Source organism: Plectrocnemia conspersa, unplaced genomic scaffold (genome assembly GCF_051122295.1).
Source record: "Plectrocnemia conspersa isolate PC_06_02 unplaced genomic scaffold, ASM5112229v1 ptg000006l, whole genome shotgun sequence".
Taxonomy (NCBI): Eukaryota; Metazoa; Arthropoda; class Insecta; order Trichoptera; family Polycentropodidae; genus Plectrocnemia; species Plectrocnemia conspersa.
In genome coordinates, this window is record NW_028277170.1 from 9,313,828 (window position 1) to 9,332,578 (window position 18,751).

Below are 18,751 nucleotides of genomic sequence, written 5' to 3' on the forward strand. Positions count from 1 at the left end.
TATGTACCTATTACATAATATATGTAGTTTATGTTGTTGCTGTTCAATTAACAGTCGCCAATTATGAATCGCCCAGTTGTCAAGTACCATGGAAAAGTTACTAACTTACAACCTAAAATTTCTCAAACGCACTATACAACAAAACACAACACCACACTATCCTATAACTGCATTAAATTAGCCGTTCTCATCCCACAAGATATATGTCCCTTAAAAATATTTTTTTAATGTTAGTTTATCTAATAATGCTTGTGGTTGAGAATCGCGAATTTATTCCCATCCGCGAAAATTTACAAACGCGTAAATTGTGTCGCCAAATCGTTACCATGAATATATTCTGTAGTTTATCGTCGGGTAAAGAATCGATCGTCGATATGGTGGCAGTTGACGACTTTTAAAGACTGGAAAATGGTGGACGGGCGTACGTACGCGCCCGTTACTCGGCGCTCGTGTACCGTCAATTGCAAATTAAAATTATGCAATATAGTTCAAAAAGAGCATCGATCGTAAAACATGTCTCAGGTGAATATAATGCGATCTTTCAGCTCGGACAGTGCGACCAAGAGGCGCGACTGGAAGAAGAGGCTGAGTCTTCGCGGCAGCAAGAGCCGGAACATGGTAAGTCTTTCTACATTGTTTTTCTATAATATAAGGTTTAGGGCTTAATTTAATTGAATGTGTATTATATATGCAGAAGCACCTTTCTACAATTTTAATACTTAAATGACATTTTAAAGAGATTGGTAATATTAATAATATTTAAAAGGGATATTTGTAAAATAAAGATATAAAGTTAAAGTAATTTATTTTGAGATTGGCATAAAAAAACAGCTTTTTAATATATATCAACAACATCTGATTAAGCACACATTCAATCAGTATTAGTAACACTAAGAAATAAAAGAAAGATTTTTTTAAATTATTCTTTCAATTCATATTAAAAAAAATAGCAAAAGGACTGACGCAAGTGACAGCCCAGGTAGGAGGTTGGACCTAGTATTACTAAAGTATATAAAATATATGTAAAAAACAGTATACAAAAAAAAAATTATCGACATGTTTTTTCTTAAAAAATACTTTTGCACTAAAAAGTGAATAAAACACTTTTTACTGCATATTTTTAAAGTTTGACAATGTACTCTACTAATAATTGTAATGATGTTAATTTTACAAAGCTCGCATTTGCATTAAATCTACTTGCCGATGAACAACATTATGATTTAGATTTAACTTTAGGAAATAAACAATTGATATAATTATCATGCGATACTTTAAACAACAATTTAAGACTAAAACTCTTATTCAATTTTGGTAAAATCAAAATAAATATTTTTTGAGAGACAATGTCAAACATGAAATAAGGAATTTTTGGCATTAGCTCCTATTAAATCTAAATAATTGTATTAAAAAAAAACCCTAAGTAGTTATTTTATCGATAATACCACAATTCTAAATAATTTCGTGTTCATATATAGTAGTTTATCTATCACATTAAAAATCAAAGACATTTATAAAAATATATATGGGTTAACCTTATTGTTATGAATCTGTAAACTTTAAAGGAAAACATATTTTTCACTATTTTAAAATGTTTCTGGTATATTTTATAAAATCAGGAAGGACTCCCAATTTTATATGCGGCGTAGTAACATACAATTTGGAAACCACAGCCTTAATGAAAACACCGGTATTGCCAACCGAATAAAATTGCTTATATTTTTACTAGTCTTGTATCTTTATTTACCAATTATCCTTTGTATTACTGTGTTCATCTTTTGCGATCCGATTAATCATATGTAAACGTTATTTCTCACAATCTAATTATTAGTGGCTGAACTATCTTCTCGAAGAATAACATTTAATCTAAACTGATCTATTATAATAGCAAATCTCTTATAAAATAATGAATAATTTCTACGATGGAATATAGAACATTTATATAAAAGATAAAATAAATAAATTATAAATTTTATTTGTCAAATAAATAAATGGAAAGCCTGAGTTAAAAATATTATTTAGTTCTATATTTATTTTTGGTTATATAAGTACTTATCAAATCCAATGCAAGATAAATGTATGTATTCCTTACTAGCTATTGAATCTCGATTTCTCTATACATATTGTGAGCATCAAAGAAGATAATATTAAAATGCATATAAAATAAATGTGATAAATCTTTTTCATATAAAATGGTAAATCTAATAATCGCAATATACTACAAAAAGTTCTTCAAAAAAGTGGTTTTTCCTTCATTTACAGCTTCATAGTTAGCCGCAACGAAAAATAAAACCAATTAGAATTAAATAAATTAAAAAACAACTTCTGTCAATAATTAATATTTTTAACGATAATTTCTTATCCATATTAGTGCATTTTTTTAATAAATAAAAAACTCAATCGCATGGTGTCTTGGATATTAGTCTGAGACATAACGAACTATACATTTATTATATTGCTTATAGTGAAACTATCTAAGGATAAGTATTACAACGTTAAAATTTGAAAAGTTTATATAATATTTATTATATTATAACACAAACCTTTTGTAAAGGATTGTGTTAGAAAAAATAATTGTTTTCACAAAGGCCGATTACCAACAAAATATAATAAAAAATAACTATCGCCATGTAAATTTTGATGCTTGTTATTTTTTTATATTTAAATTGTGAAATCTTCTTACAAATTCTATTACATAATGTTTGAAAACATCTTAGCATATTTCTACCGATTTTACGCCCTCTTGGATGCATCGCTTTTGTGTTTCAAGAGTTTTACTCTAAAGAGAAATTGCGAGAAACAGGTAATACTGGCGTATATAACGTAGATTCTTTGTTTCCACTTGAAAAACGTGCACCAATTGAACACAGTTTATGAAAATTTAAACTTTTAAAATAAGAAAATATTATCTTAAAAGTACTTTGTTTTCAATGAAAGTATACATCATGTATAAAAAAAATATTTTAAGTTCTTTAAAATAATGCACTTTTGCCTCTAATGCTTATATTATATTTAGTAAGGGTGAGGATTATTCTTACTTAAACATTAAAAGTATCACAAGTTGTTTTGTTAATTAATGATATATTTGCTAATTATATTTTATTAATCTCATCATCATGTAAGATAAAATTAATTTTTAAATAATAAATTATTCCTAATTTAATTCTATTTAAATTAAGTTTCAATTTTATTTAAAACTTGTTATTATTTATAAAAATATTAATAATAGCAAAATGTTAAAAAACGTAATTAAAGCGAAAAAGCTTATTATTAATCCAACCACAAAATCGACGAAAGGATCAAAATCAGCAAAAATAAATTTGGTTTAACAATTTATAATGTTTTCTTTATTAACGTGTTTTCGAGTTTACTATAAATTTATCTCTACCCCGTATTATTATTTTTTTATATATAAAGTCGATGCCGACAACAAACAGGTTTGCTAACTCTGGTCTACTTAAACACAAAGACGTCTCAATCACCACACAATCGCGGCTGAAAGAACCCCCAAGGACTTCTCCGTTATTTATTATTTACGATTTAACGAATATTACTTAATAATTTTGAATTTCTAATGAATAATTAAAGTACATCAAAATCAATAAAAATAAATATATTAGGGTAATCCATTAAATTATATAAAATTTTATAATTGTAATTTGAACGCGCATCTAAGAATATACATGTATTATCTACTTATATTATATTATAGTAATTAATAATGGATGTAACTAAATAGTACCTAGTGTATTCACAAAAAAGCAAAGGATCTTAATATAGCAATTTATTTATTTTTATAGAGTACGTTGTTATTCTAGACGAGCAATTTGTGCTCAGTATTTTTTCTTCATCTTGATATTCTTGGTCTATAAATATTATATATATGTTATCTTGATATTATATTATTAAAAACATATTAGTCATGTGGATAAATAATTATATGCAAATTTAAAAGAACGAACATCGCATTAAAGGTTATTTCAATTAATGGGATATTCTTTACCCCCATGGATTTTCCTTAGATTATCTCTATTCGTAAACATAATTATCTTAATATGTTATTCATATGTACATGTGTCTATGACTTTCTTGCATAAATATTATTTACGCAAATGTACATATACATATGTATATAAATATTTACGTAGAAAAATAAACATGCTTCTCAAAAGTCGTAACTTTATTTTTGCTAAATATTTTAGATATAGTCAAGAGATCGCGCTTATTAAAATCTAAAATTGACTGAAAGCTTATATATGTATATATTTCGTCAATGTATGAAGATATATACTACATATATAATAATTTAAATAATGAGTTTCTTTGGAATGATATTTTAATTTTGAATAACGTTTCGGAAAGTATTGTATTACCAAATCTATGTGTTTTTAGTCAAATGGAATCCTAATCCGGAAATCAAGACTTTTTAATTTAATTTCTCCTATCTTGTTTATTTATTGTAAAGGCTCGCTTGGTTTTGTTCTGTCAAACCGATATAAGATGCTCGCTAAGATCTTGCTTTGAATGAAGTATTAAAACAATTTATCGTCTTTGCTGTTTTATTTTTTAACAATAGTGATGTTTCGTTTTTATATTAATATTTTATCACATTGTAGATGTATTTTACTTGGAATGATAAGTAGATCGAGAACAAGATCAGAAGTTAATCCTAGTCCGTTACCATGACAGGAATATGCGAATAAAGACGGTCAAACGTGCGTTATTTAAATTTTATTACAATAAAAATATTTTTAAGTGCATGGTAACTTTGTATGTATCACAAACATTATTTTATAAATGATATAAAAAAATAATTTTCGATAACTCGGAGTCTTCACTGGCGTGTCGAGTTGTATTATTGTCGGCTGTGATTTTGTGAAACAGCTGGAATCTGTTGTGATGTGTCTCGTGTTCATCTTTGTGACTCTCCGCGCCTCTCCAGGTGCATTGCAGTTTTTTTTTTAGATATACTTATTCAAGAACATGAGTTTTTGCGTACTTCTGAATAAGCACAGCTATCTGAAATTTAACTATCCATTAGAAAATATTTATTAGATCTACATAATTTAATCTAGTTATTTTGTTATTGTATTAATTTTTCCCTACAAAAATGACTACCCCAGATTTATCCAAAGAATCCGTAAAATTTAATTTGGTTCCCTATCGTTCGCTTATTTAAAAAATATTACCTTATGCTAACATGTGCTAAACATCTTTGAGTTAAATTTAAAGCAAAATTTTGATTTTACAGAACATTAGAAAATTGTCCTTCTGCAAAAAGCTTTTCTTGAAATTTTCCCCAATAAAATATTATATAAATTGTATTATTTCTCGAAATGTTTCATTACATGGCTCAGACATAAAGAGCTCTGATTCTTATCGTTTTTACAATAAAATCTCTTTTCGATATTTGTGTCCATATTTCTCTTATCGCATGTACAGGCACATCTGAATGTATATATGTACACGAAATATTATATACAGTAAATGTCTCTCTTTGTTTTTCACGTATCTATGACTTTTTGACCTTTATACACAAAAATATGTATAGAAGGTAATGAATATGTTATTATAAAGGTAAGTTGTGTTGAAATATGATTTTTTCTTATATACTCACAAGTTTTTAATTTTCCGCGAATATCACTTAATTTTCTTTTTACCGTTTAAGTCTTTGTTTTCACGGTTAAATGCTATTAGCGATATTACATTACAGAATTTACAATTTTCCTCGTTAGGCACTTTGCGGACAACGGAAGTCCTTCCGCTCAATTATATATAACGTACGTCTCTTTCTGCTTTAATTTTATAATACCATTTTGCCAGATATACTTTGTTCGTAATTGTTCACCATAAACATTAACTAGCTGGCGATCGATTTCAACAGCAGTTGCTCTTTTAACGCAAATAATTCTTACTTTTCGGGATTAGGAACTGACACGGCTGTATTTACCTTAGTATAAACGGCTTTGTTGCCAACCGAACAAAAAATAATCTATAATTCTGTCTATATATATAATACATATATATAAAATATTTTTATTTATTTGAGAAGCACATATTTATAAAATATGTACTTTTCAAAAATATTTTACCTCTCTTATATATTATTCGTATTCGTTTATCAGAGGTTTCATTTCGACTTCGAAAAGTATCGAGAGGAGAAGGACCATTGTTGTCTGTTGCAGCAGCATCAGCCCAAGTTTTACACAGGGGAAACCACTGTTTAAATATTTATCAATCGAGAGATGGCCAAAGTTTCCGGCAATTTAATCTCGGCAAATGGCCCGCTAAATGCGGGCGCCCATTAAATGTCCGTTAATCAAACACGTTTGTTGCGGACATTGCAATAATGTTTCCAGACCCGCAGGCACATAATTGGTGTGCCAAACATGTGATTGGGTCTCAGATTGCAAACATAATCGCCCAAGTTCTGGTCGGATTTAAGTTGCAAGTTAAAAGGAAGATATGTATGCTGTAAAAATGTTTGAATTTAGTGAGCTCATAAAAGACGAAAGCTGTGTAAATTGAAATACGTCACGCGCTTAACGTTTACGGACTTGAAGCGTTGAGCACTCTCAGGCTTGCAGGATGCGAAGAGTGTAAATTTAAGCAAAATTGAATCTTCTTAGAGAGTGTACAAATGCGAGAAAGTAAGGCAAATGGTGTTGACATAATATGACGTTATTTGCTATATCAATGTTCTTAAGTGAACGGGCTCGGAATTACCTGTGATTTAATAAAATTCATTGAAATTTATTTATTTATTTAAATTGAATTAAGACGTGACCTAAACAAAAAATCATAAGATAATAAAATGAAATGATATGAACATGTCAGATCCTCGTAACTCGATTCTAGCGTATTAAGGAACCGGATGATGACAGCCATAGGTAAGTCGGCTAGTGTGAACATCCTGACTCTAGCGGCCAACAAAAGATGACGCGATCGTGATTCTTGAAAACGTTCAATTTTTTTTTTATATTACTTATCAAATGTTTTATAGTATATTATCTTATAAACACTCTTTTTAAGAGACAGCAACGAATATTTAAAAATATTTTAATTGTTTTTTAAAATATAAAATATAATAAAAAATTGAAAACAGTCGTAAACATAGTACTTAATAAGACTTAAGTACACTTGCGTACAAAAATTAACTTGTAATCAATTATTTTTTTTTAACATTTTAGACGATTTTTTCATGATCAATTTATTGGCTAATTTGTTCGAATGTTTTTCTAGTCCTACCATATATTTTCGTCTTGCATTTTCCACTTCTTCCTTGACAATTTTCATTTTCAAGTCCTTGTTAATAGTAATGTTTGTGACATACTACGCAGCATTCAATAAGATTTAAAAAAAAAAATTTGAAACCCTTGAATTATTTCTATGTTGGAGCTGCTAGCTGATCTCCAGAGTTAAATACTGTACATTCGAATTAGCTTAATGATGGATTTGTATACGAACAGATTATCCTCCACTGTTAGTAGGAGGATTTTCCCAATAGCCAGTAATAGGTAGTTCCTTTCTTTTACTTCGAATTCAGGTTTTCCAGGTAAGCTTTTTTTTCGAGGTGTATCCTCAAATATTTTTGATCATCTGATTGTGGAATAATTGCGTTATTTAATCAGACGGTAGAACATATTTTTTTCTCTTAACGGTTAACGTAACATGGACAGATTTGCTTATGTTATATATAGTATTTTATTTGGGTTTTATTGGAGATAAGTAAACGCTGTGTCCGGGTATGAGTAGTCCTGTTTGTAATTGGAAATTCGGCTGTATATATTAAATACAGTACTAGCATAGCACACTGCCTTGATGTACTTCATATTTTATTAGACAGACTGACGATTTTTGCCTTGATATTTTATTATAAAAGATCTATCGCTCAGATATAACTCTATGAATTCATATATGTATATATATATATGGTGAAGTAGTGCTTATTTGAATTTATATTTTAATCCCATATGTCACACTTTGTCGAAAGCCTGACTTATGTCAGGGATAGAAGCCGAGCAATATTTTCTCTCTTGTAGATTTTTTTATCTCATTTGCCACTCGGTGTATTTTTTCAATTATGCCGTGCTCCTGCAAAAAGCCGAAATAATGTCTTGGAATTATGTCTCCTTTTTGTAATATTAGATTTGTTCTACGTATCTGTAACCTCTCAAACGTTTTTGATAAAATATACAAAAGAGTAATTGGACTGTAATATTTCACGCAGCCTGCCACCTTCGATATCTTTTATTGCGTTAAAAATGTTTTTAATTATTTTTTCGGTAGTTTTTTAGCACCTTTCTTATAACTAAATCATTCTCAGGAGCTTTTTTGAAGCTTATGTAATTTTATTATAAAATTAAATTATAGACAGGATGCAGGAAATGGTTCGAAAACTTTTGGTGATTTTTTATTTATTTTTTCTTGCCCTTGTTAGTGGGTAGTAAATGCATTTATGGTTATTTGATTAATTAATTATTTTATTTAAAATTTATAGTTTAAAGTACATGATAATGAAGCATATGTATACGTATACAAATTTCAATATATTTTATAGTATATTATTATTTAATTATATTTCACCTAATAATCATACACATTGTTTGCTATATTATAACAATGCATGATATTGGTACGTTTGTCAATATACACACGAATCCTTATTAATTATTACATCGTTTCAAACATACAGATCGTTTTATCTTGTACATACAAATGTTACTATGGATATTGAAGCTGATATACTGATATTGCCTCGATAAAAGCATATTAGTATATTATGATAAAGCAATTTGACAATATATTGTCACCAAGAAACAAATCTCATTTTCAGAGAATAAGCTTTATAATATATGTTTGCTTTAATCTTTGCCTTATAAATAAATTTAAGCAGATCGTAAAATATCATTTAAACTTAAAACGGTTATGTTTTAATTAAATTTAATTTAAAAGATTTGTGTCTAAAAATATATTTTTATTTAATTTGCAATTTATAATAATTTCATTAATAATATGAAAACTTATTATTGGTATGTATTATTAGATATTTAAATAATATAAATATTATATATAAGTTAAATTGCTTTTACACATTATAAATATTATAATGTTGTCACATCACAACATTATGTGAAAAGTGTAATTTCATAACCATTAATAATATTTCTTTGTACATACTTGATAGCTCAAAAAGCCTGATTAATTGATATTTTATAAGCATCGTACAATTACCACGTATTGCTACATGTTTATTTAATGCATGCCATACATTCAATGTAAACAATAACTTCTATTTATTAAAACATATTTTCCATATATCAATATTTGCTGTTATATCAATATTTACTTTTAATTGTAAACATAAAATTTCAAATATTAACACAAAGTATTTTAAGTGAGGCTCGATATATTTTTAATATTCTTATTACAAATAAAACTGCAAAGGAATATTTTTTTTTACTCTAAGTGAGCAATTAATAATATAGTTAAAAATACTATATCGTATATATTAAAACATTTATTAAGTATTACAAGTTTGATAAAATCCTTTTATAGACATTATGTAGCAAACGCTTCTCGTACGAGAATACCTCGCTTCCAACTAATATCCATTATCTAACTAAGTGGCCGAAACTAATAAAAGGCTTTTAGTTTCTTTGTGTAATGTCAGAAGATAGTTATATATCATAGTTCAATATCATAATTTTATATATCGCTTACTCGAATTATTAACTCATTTATTATCGAAATTAATTAAATAACAGATAATATTCGCTTTTTCTTCAAGCTCACAATAGCTACCGCAATTTTAGTTAAATAGATTTTTTTCCTTTTTCTTACCGCATCCTTTTATATAATTTAATCCGCTCTGAAGAAAATTAATAATTTAATTTTTCTTGTTAGAGTAAATCTTTGAGTGGCTTATATAATAGCGAGATTAATTATTTTTTTATTAAATAGTTATATATCGCACTATATAACTACTTATCCATTATATTACAAAATCTGATTGCGGCTTATTGCTAAATTAATTTCCTAAAACATAATTGCAAATCCTATACAAAATTTCTTAGGGGATATTTTTGGGTTTTGCAATATGATTTTTAACACATTTTTCGTTTCAATGCTTAGCACAATTGAACAAATACAAATATAATATAACCTTATATATACCTTTCTTTCCTTTCTTATGTCCTTCTCCTATCTTTACATCCTTCCCCTTATGGACTAAAAATAGTGACTTTAACACCAAGGTAATTGAGTTTTCTTGGTTACAGATAGATGAAATGATTTTCCATAATCAATTTGTTGGTTGGTTAGAGAGATTATAAAAATGACAATAAATTATAGGATACATTCCTCATTAATATTTGCAATTATTTTATTCTGACAAAAGTATCTTTAAGAGCAGTCGTACATAAAAAAATATCGCAAATTGTTTGGTTAATTTTTACTACTGTAATGAAATTAGGAATAGCATTTACCCACTTAGCTATTATCGGCCTGTTAATTGTCTATTGTCATATAATTTAAAATTCACATACTCATTGTAAAACAGCTGTTTTAAATAAATAGCATTAACAATATTATATATACTAGGGTAATTCAGAAATATTGGCATTTATATCAATAAAACACTAATAGAATTTTTCAGTAATTTTGATTTTTTAATAAAAAAAATAAAACCAATGGTAATAAAAAAAATATGTAAATTTGGGAAAAATCGCAAAAACTTTTTACATTGTAAAATAAAAGAAAACATGAACTAATAATTTTATTATTTAGTTTAAGCTATTTATAACTATCTACTTATTTACTTAATTAACCTGGGGCTACATAAAAATATCGCCTTTAAAACCAGACGTGTTACATTTATGTTTTTTATGTGATTATGAAAATGTTTTTTAATTGGTAATATAATAAAAATCTAATATAAAGTTTTTGCAAGATTAGAATAAAAAGGTGTGCTAAGTATTATTTCTATCGCTTTCTTAATAACTTGTAGTTAAAAAAAAATTAATTTCTAATGTTATTCTATACTGGGCAAGCCTTTGATATATTACCAGTCTAATTAGCTGTTTATATTGCAGATTTTCTGAAGGTTTTATTAAGTAATACTTCTACTTAATTAACGCTATTTCTGAGACACAGCAGATTCAGACGGATGCTCGATTTTATCTAAAGAAATGAGCGATACTTTATAAATACTTCAGTCCGCAGTATACTAAAAGTTAGCTCCACTATATGGATTTCAGGCATAATTAGGCAATTCAATGAATTGCGGCTCAAAAAAATACAGAGTAAATTCGTTTAGTATGTAAACTTGAAACCATACGGTTACTATCCATTTCTGCTTCCCAGTGCTCTTATTTTGAGAGCTGTGGGATACGTTTCATTGTCAACTCGCAGAAGTAAAAGAACACTTTTGGTAATTGCTACTCGAGAAGCTCCAAATGTGGCTTCCGGAGGATGATTATAGTTCTCGAGCACGTCCTCTTTTCTTACCTGAAAAGGCTAGGACTGGATCACTTTTCAAATTTTCTCTGTCAATAATGCTTGATATAGTACATCAAGTTCTTGATATTTCTAATACGCATACAGGGAGTTATTATTGATCTATGCTTTTGGCAAATTACTGATTTCACACATTGTGCTATCGTTAAGAAGCAAAATATTTATTTGTTAGAATTTGTAAATAATTATAATAAATTATTTATTGAACATGATAAATTGGTAATCTAAGCAGAAAGGCATTCTAAAAGTGTATTCCATTATATAATATTATAAAACATAACTTTTCGTCATGTTTTAAGTTTGAAATTTATTATTATAAAATCATAATAAAATTAATATACATTATAAAATCACTTTATAAAATTAATATTTACTGCTAATATATAAATGAACAATTCCTTTTATTATATGATATACAAAGCAAAGTCACACAAGACCAATTAATCTTACGGATATCCATATCATATTTAGGATTTGATATTTTAAATACCTATTTTAAAAACACAAAAATATTTTCGGTTAGCAAAGTGAAAAATAGACAAATGTTTCTAATAATTGTTGACTAATTACAGAAAAATTATTATTTATTAAAATAATTACTTTTTATAAAAATATTTTCTTTTGAAAGCAAAAAATATGATTTGATATGATTACTTAATTTCAATTGGCGTAGAAAAAACTTTTAATACGACGTGACACATTTCACATAATTCACTCATACCTACAAAATAGATACATCACTTAATCAAAGCTGGAGGTATTCTAGCTTTTTCTTATAATTGTAGATACATTTTTAATTCACCCATACTTAATTATGTACGCTGACACCGCAAAGCTGTATTAAATAGTTATTATGGCCTACAAAACCCTAATCAACCTAAAAAGACTACAAGATAAAACCTAGATTAAGCATTTACTTACACATGATTATGTATACATATATAGTTGTTCCTTTATTCGATTTAGGAAAGCTGCTACATTTTTTTTGCTGAAGATTATAGGAATATTATTATACAAATTTACACCTCCATACATTATTTTCCTTTTCTTATTTAACTATCCTTAAATTTTCTATTATATATTTCTTGTATTCAATTTATGTACAAATTTATTTATTATTTAATATTTTTTTAAATACTCTAATAACATATTATTTCTTATCTTATATATTATATAAATACCAAAAAATTCATCTTTAATATTTCTTGAACATCTACTTATTTCAATCTATCAATTATACTTCTATATTTAGCAAATCTAATTTTCTTTTTTTTCAATATAATTTTATCTAATATATTAAACTTGTGTAATATTGTTGCACAATAATTAAAATGGGGCAATATTATACTATTGTAATATTTTTTATTCTGGATATTACACCTTTTTTTCCACTATCTTTTAAATATGTAATTACAATATTTTTTAAAAATCTAATTTTTTATCTACAATTACTTCTAAATATATTTCTATAATAGAGTTGTATATAACTATTTTTATAATATTATCTAACATTTTTTTTTAATTAATAAACATAAATTTAGTTTTATTCTTATTTAGTTCAAGTATATTATTATTTAGCCATTTTTATAATAAACTTAATTTAATATTTAAATTATCTACAAATTCTTTGACATTATCACCTATGCAATGTGTCGTCAATAAACTGATATATTTTACATTTTTTCATATTAATTATTTTATCATTAATATATAATATAAAAAGCAATGGTCCCAATTTAGACCCTTGTGGTACACTATGAGATAAAATTTTCTCTTTGGAATATGCATAATTTGTTTTAACTCTTTACTTTCATTTTTTTAAATAAATTTAAACCATCTTAAGACTATTTCATTTATACTGATATTCTCTAATTTATTCAACATTATTCTTCTGTCAATTGTTTCAAAAGCTCTCTTGAAATCCAAGAGAACTGATCCTATGATTTTTTTGTATCCCTGACTAACAACCAAGTATCATAACTACTTGTAGTTATAATACTTGTATGCTGCGTTCGTGTGCAGTCGTGATTTCTTGCATGAGGTGTATGTAATCTATAGTAGATCTGTTCGGCCGGAAACCGTATTAACCCTTAGAAGTCCATAAACATATACGTTATACCTTAATTGATTTTTCTATTGCAGTCCAAATGCATCTATGCCATGTCCAATATAATTTTTATTTTCTGAAGCCATTTTGATGAAATGATCTATGAAAAAGATTTGGAATAAAATATAATAAAATATTTTGGAATAAAAATGTACGTGAACACAGCACAGAGTGATAAAATAAATAATAAAAATAATACAGATTGGGGTTGTAATTAACGTGTTGGACTTTGGAATGAACCATTGACACGTTCTCTTTTCTTTTCCACTGAACATAATTCCTTAAATATCTGTAAAATTCTTTTCATAATAATAAATATCTTACAGAAGCATACGATATTATAAAAAATACAATAAACGCTTGCAACAATACAAAATACGACCTGCGTATTTTAATTTTTAAAATAACATAATTATAATCAATTATTTAATAATTTTCGCGAAATCCTTGCAAGACACTTGCGAAACCAAAGTAGAGAAACACTGCTATATATGAACGAACAATATAATATTTGCACGGAAGGACCAGAAAATCCTCACAATGTGCACTACGCGTGACTTATAAAATAGGTATTATTCATGTATTGTAAATTTCTATGTTATGTGAAAAAGTGGCGAAAATAAAACGACGTGAAGACTTTTCAAAGCATGTGATCGAAAATCATATATTTATATGGAAGATTGATTCGAGAAATATCATACGACGGAAAAATATAATCAAACGAGATGTATATAAATATTAAAATAATTGGAATGTACGTACATAAATATATTTAGTAATTTATTAAGCAAATTGATAATAACAACAGTGTCATTAAAAATGTGTTTAATACCATAAGTGTTGTGTGAATTACTATAATAAAAAAATAACTAAATACCATTAAAAAGCATAGAGCGAAGCATGCTCGTGTTTATTTTTTCAGATAGTGATCCTAACATCTGTAACGGGTACTATTAATACATAAAACATTAATAATATGTAAGAAACCTTATTCTCACTCGTTTAGGATACTCTTAATGTACTTCAATTTCCACTTTTAAGAAAACAATTCGAAATACAATGTCCCTTTAGTAGCATTGCTGCATTTTAATTGTCCGGATGAAAACATTCCACAATCTGTCTCTATTTTAATATACCTTCCCATTTATCCCGTAGTTACCTCGCTATAGATATTTTCACATAGATTACTTGGCGTAACGTTGAATAAACAGGTATGAACATTGTCAGCACGCATTAGTATCCTTTTGTACGAATATCCGTAAATACGTATATTGTTTACGTAACATGTCACGTCAATAGAAGGATTTCAATATTAGATTTGAACAACGCTTCTGCCATTTTTCAATTTTATTTTGCATAATATAAACCTTTTATATTTACTCTTTGAATGGTTTATTTAAACTCAATTTATTTCATATGAAATGTTTAAAAATAATTAACACTAGTTATATTTAGAAAATACATTTTATATAAAATATATGTAAAAAAATGATATAGAAAGTAATATAAATATTATTAGAATTAGATCGGTGTGTTAGTGAGATAATGTAAAAACATATATGTATTGTTATCTGTTGCGAAAATGATTATTTGTCTGAATATTTATTTTTTAAATAATAAATGTTGGTCAAAGCTCTAAGGGATAAATGTGTTTATTAAATTTAAGCTTGGTACCCTAATATACACCTACATTCGTATTTAACGCTCAATTTCTATTTTATACTATTGTGTTTACAATGGAAAGGCGATGGCAATGTTTCGTAAATTAAACATTGTAGACGTTTTCTATATTTGTATTGTCTAATGTATATTTTATATTAATATCATTTACACCGTCAGTTCCATCCAAGCATTAAGCAAAGAATACGGACCATGAGTGCTTCGATCAATGTTTTGTGCCTAAACACATAATTGCTTAAACGAATCATATTCGAAATAATTTTATTAAGAAAATTCATGAGCTTTGAAAGATAAGCAATGAAGATCATATCTACTATTATCGGTTCATTATGAAAACAGAAAAAAAAAATTAATATTGGAAGCTTACTGGAAGTTGAACATAGTTAACGATCTGAAACTTTTTGGAGCTTCATCAATTCGACGCGAACAATGAAACATAGATTTGCTAGTATGAAGCTGAATGAACGTAATACCCTGATCCAGTTGCATTCACTGATCAAACTCATTTCGGAGAAGCCTGTAGCATTCATTTCATAAATTTGTTATTGATAATATCAAGTTGGAGTTGTAGGTTGTAGTTGTTAATGGGCCAAAACTCCTGAGCCATATACAACTATTAAACATGGGTTGACTGCATGTTATATCAAATAAATATTCGTAAAATTAGTTCCGCCACTAAGTAAGCCACTCTCAATTTTCTAAAATAAGTTCTATTTAGTATTTAAGCGATGTTTATATAAATATAAAATGATGACTTGATTTTTTTTACATCAGGATATAAGTCAAAGTCCATTTTCGGTGGACAGTAGCTGCAGCGCCCCTAAGCTGTCCAGGAGTACTCGCCGCAGTGCATCTTTGCGTCAGACAGGAAACACCTGCCAGGTGAACCTGGAAATGACAACCATGTTGGGTTCGAGCGCGTCCACGCCGGCCGGCGACCCTACGTTCAACAACTCGGTAGCTTCCAGCACACCGACGGAATCTGCTACACCCAAGAAGTCCAACTGGGAGGTGATTGAACACTTCAATAAGCCTCAGCGTCCGCTGCAATCGACCGTAAGTATTTGCCTAAAAATGTATATACATTCTATCTTAGATTATGCACTAATACCCAAAACAACGCCATTCAAATAATGCTTGATTGATTTTTAAATTCTAATAAATTCTAAAGCCGTTTTAAATGATTTTATGATAAAAATTCCAGTATTTTATTTTGTCAGTTATTCGCGGATATCTCTATTAGTATATTACGGTGAGATTACATCCAATCATTTCACCTAGAATTGTCAAATTCAGCGTAAAATCAGTAAATACATCGATGAATTTTGAATTTAATTTGTTTACCAGTACGTGCTGACCACTCGTTGAAAGCTCCCCTACTGTTTCGTGAACCTCAAACATAGAATGATATGCGGTTCTCAATCTAATAAGTTTTGTTTTTTTGTTTTAATAAATTATATAACTATTAACTACTGCTGACCGTGCTAATATAGAATATTATAAAATCAATAGTAGTGATGATAAAGAGCTAGCTTTTATTATTAAAATAGACAAACAATATTAACTTATTTGCCGAAGAACATATACTTTATTCTAAAATATATTTTGAGAGAATTTCATGGTTCAGAATGAATTTTTTGAGAATTTGTATGAATGAATTTTATCTCGAATCAATGTAATGAATTGAAGCTGGAAAAAGTACAACGTAAATTTCTTCGATATTTATACTTGAAGGAATACGGGTATTATCCGTTCTTGTTTCCCAGTGCTTTTATTTTGGGAGCCCTGGGATACGTTTCTTTGTCGACTCGCAGAAGTGTTTATGTAATTAAACACTTCTGGAAATTGCTCAAGGGCATCGTAGACAATCCTTCAGTGCTCGAGCAGCTTCAAATGTGGGCTCCTGAAGGTGGTTATAGTTCTCGGTCGCGTCCACTATTCTTGCCTGTTAAGTGTAGAACTGGAGCACTTGCCAACTCTTTTCTGGCCAAGGCTATTTATCTGCTCAATTCTGTCCATAGTAATATTGACATTTTCTCTTGCACATATGGAGTTTTGGTTCAGTTCGTATGAGACAATGCACACCTGTTGAGGTGATTTGTGTCTGTTGTTTTGTCTTGTTTATATTTGTATGTATTATGATGTTTTAATACTATTGACTATCGTGACGCATTAGGTTTGCCTGTCAGGTCACGATGGTTATAATTTTAATAAATAAATAAATAAATATATATATATACACTATTTTTACTATATTTTAACATCGAGTAACTTAATGATAAACAGCTAAACAATTAGTCGAACTTTATGTACATACAATAAAAACATCTAACATAAAAATAGTACCAGAGACTCTTTACATTTTTTTTAGTGACGCAACTGAATTTCCACTGCTTACAGCAGCTGATAATCATAGGAACAGTTCTAATATGTACTTTACAATTTATTTCCCACCTGAGTGTGCATAATAAATGATTATATTAGTTATTCCGATCCATTAATACAGATTAGTTCTTACTACTCTCCCAGATGTATTTACATATAATACGACTGATTACAAAATTGTCACACATGCATATGCAAATCTTCAACCAATTATTCAAGCGTCCATTAGTTTACGTATTGCATCAACTATTTAAATATACTGCTAAATGCAAGGGGTAGAAAATTATTTCACATGAGATACATTTTATTGTCACTGTATAAAAATAATAAAAATATATTTGTAAATACTGTATATGTATACCACACATACAACTTAATGAAAAAAAATAAAGATACTTAAAAACAATACAAATTGTATAAAGTATTTTACAGAATTTTATATTTTAGAAATAAATTGTATTTTTTTAAATAAATTAAGAAGACTAACGCTTTTCTGCTTTTTTTGAGCACTTATTTAAATTGATTAAATTATTTTTTAATTAGCGTTTTATAATCAAAAAAATTTATATTGATGCTTTATTAACCGAATGAAGACCTTTTAATAATATTTGTATAATACATATTTTATAATATTTATTTCTAAATAATTTATCATCTCTTTTGTCAATATCAAAATACGAAAAAATAGTAACAGTTATAAAAAATGACTCCTCAATACTTTATTGGCACATTTATCTATTTAATATTAGCTATGAGGAGCTGGTCTTTTCCGTGTCATTTAATTTTAATATTTTACTATATATTTTTTCTTACTATTTTGAGTAAAATTTTTAATCTTATTTAATAATAATATATTATTTTGTATATTAAAATGATTCTATGCATTATTTTATGACCATTTGGGTGACTGTTAGGACACTATGGTTTTAATTTATAAATTTAATAAATATCAAGCACATGATGATTAAGCGAAATCTTTCAAATATTGTTCTTTCACTTCATACAATTTTGTGAAAAAACTTAGAAATTATGGAATTTAGTTCTTCAGTAATAATAAACTCGTTA

At 27.5% G+C, this 18,751-nt stretch overlaps 1 protein-coding gene across 6 annotated transcripts in view; it reads left to right on the plus strand.

Annotated features, from left to right (window-relative positions):
• Positions 1 to 18,751, plus strand: part of LOC148234179 (adenylate cyclase type 6) — a 168,454-nt gene that overhangs the window by 90,932 nt on the left and 58,771 nt on the right. For 3 of the 6 annotated variants that reach the window (XM_088187550.1, XM_088187553.1, XM_088187551.1), the window contains exons 2-3: positions 344 to 618; positions 16,076 to 16,357. In XM_088187550.1, the coding sequence (XP_088043676.1) occupies positions 514 to 618; positions 16,076 to 16,357 (387 nt within the window). In that variant the 5' untranslated portion in view covers positions 344 to 513. The remainder of the gene's footprint in view (positions 1 to 343; positions 619 to 16,075; positions 16,358 to 18,751) is intronic. The other 3 variants (XM_088187547.1, XM_088187548.1, XM_088187552.1) reach the window with 2 other exon arrangements.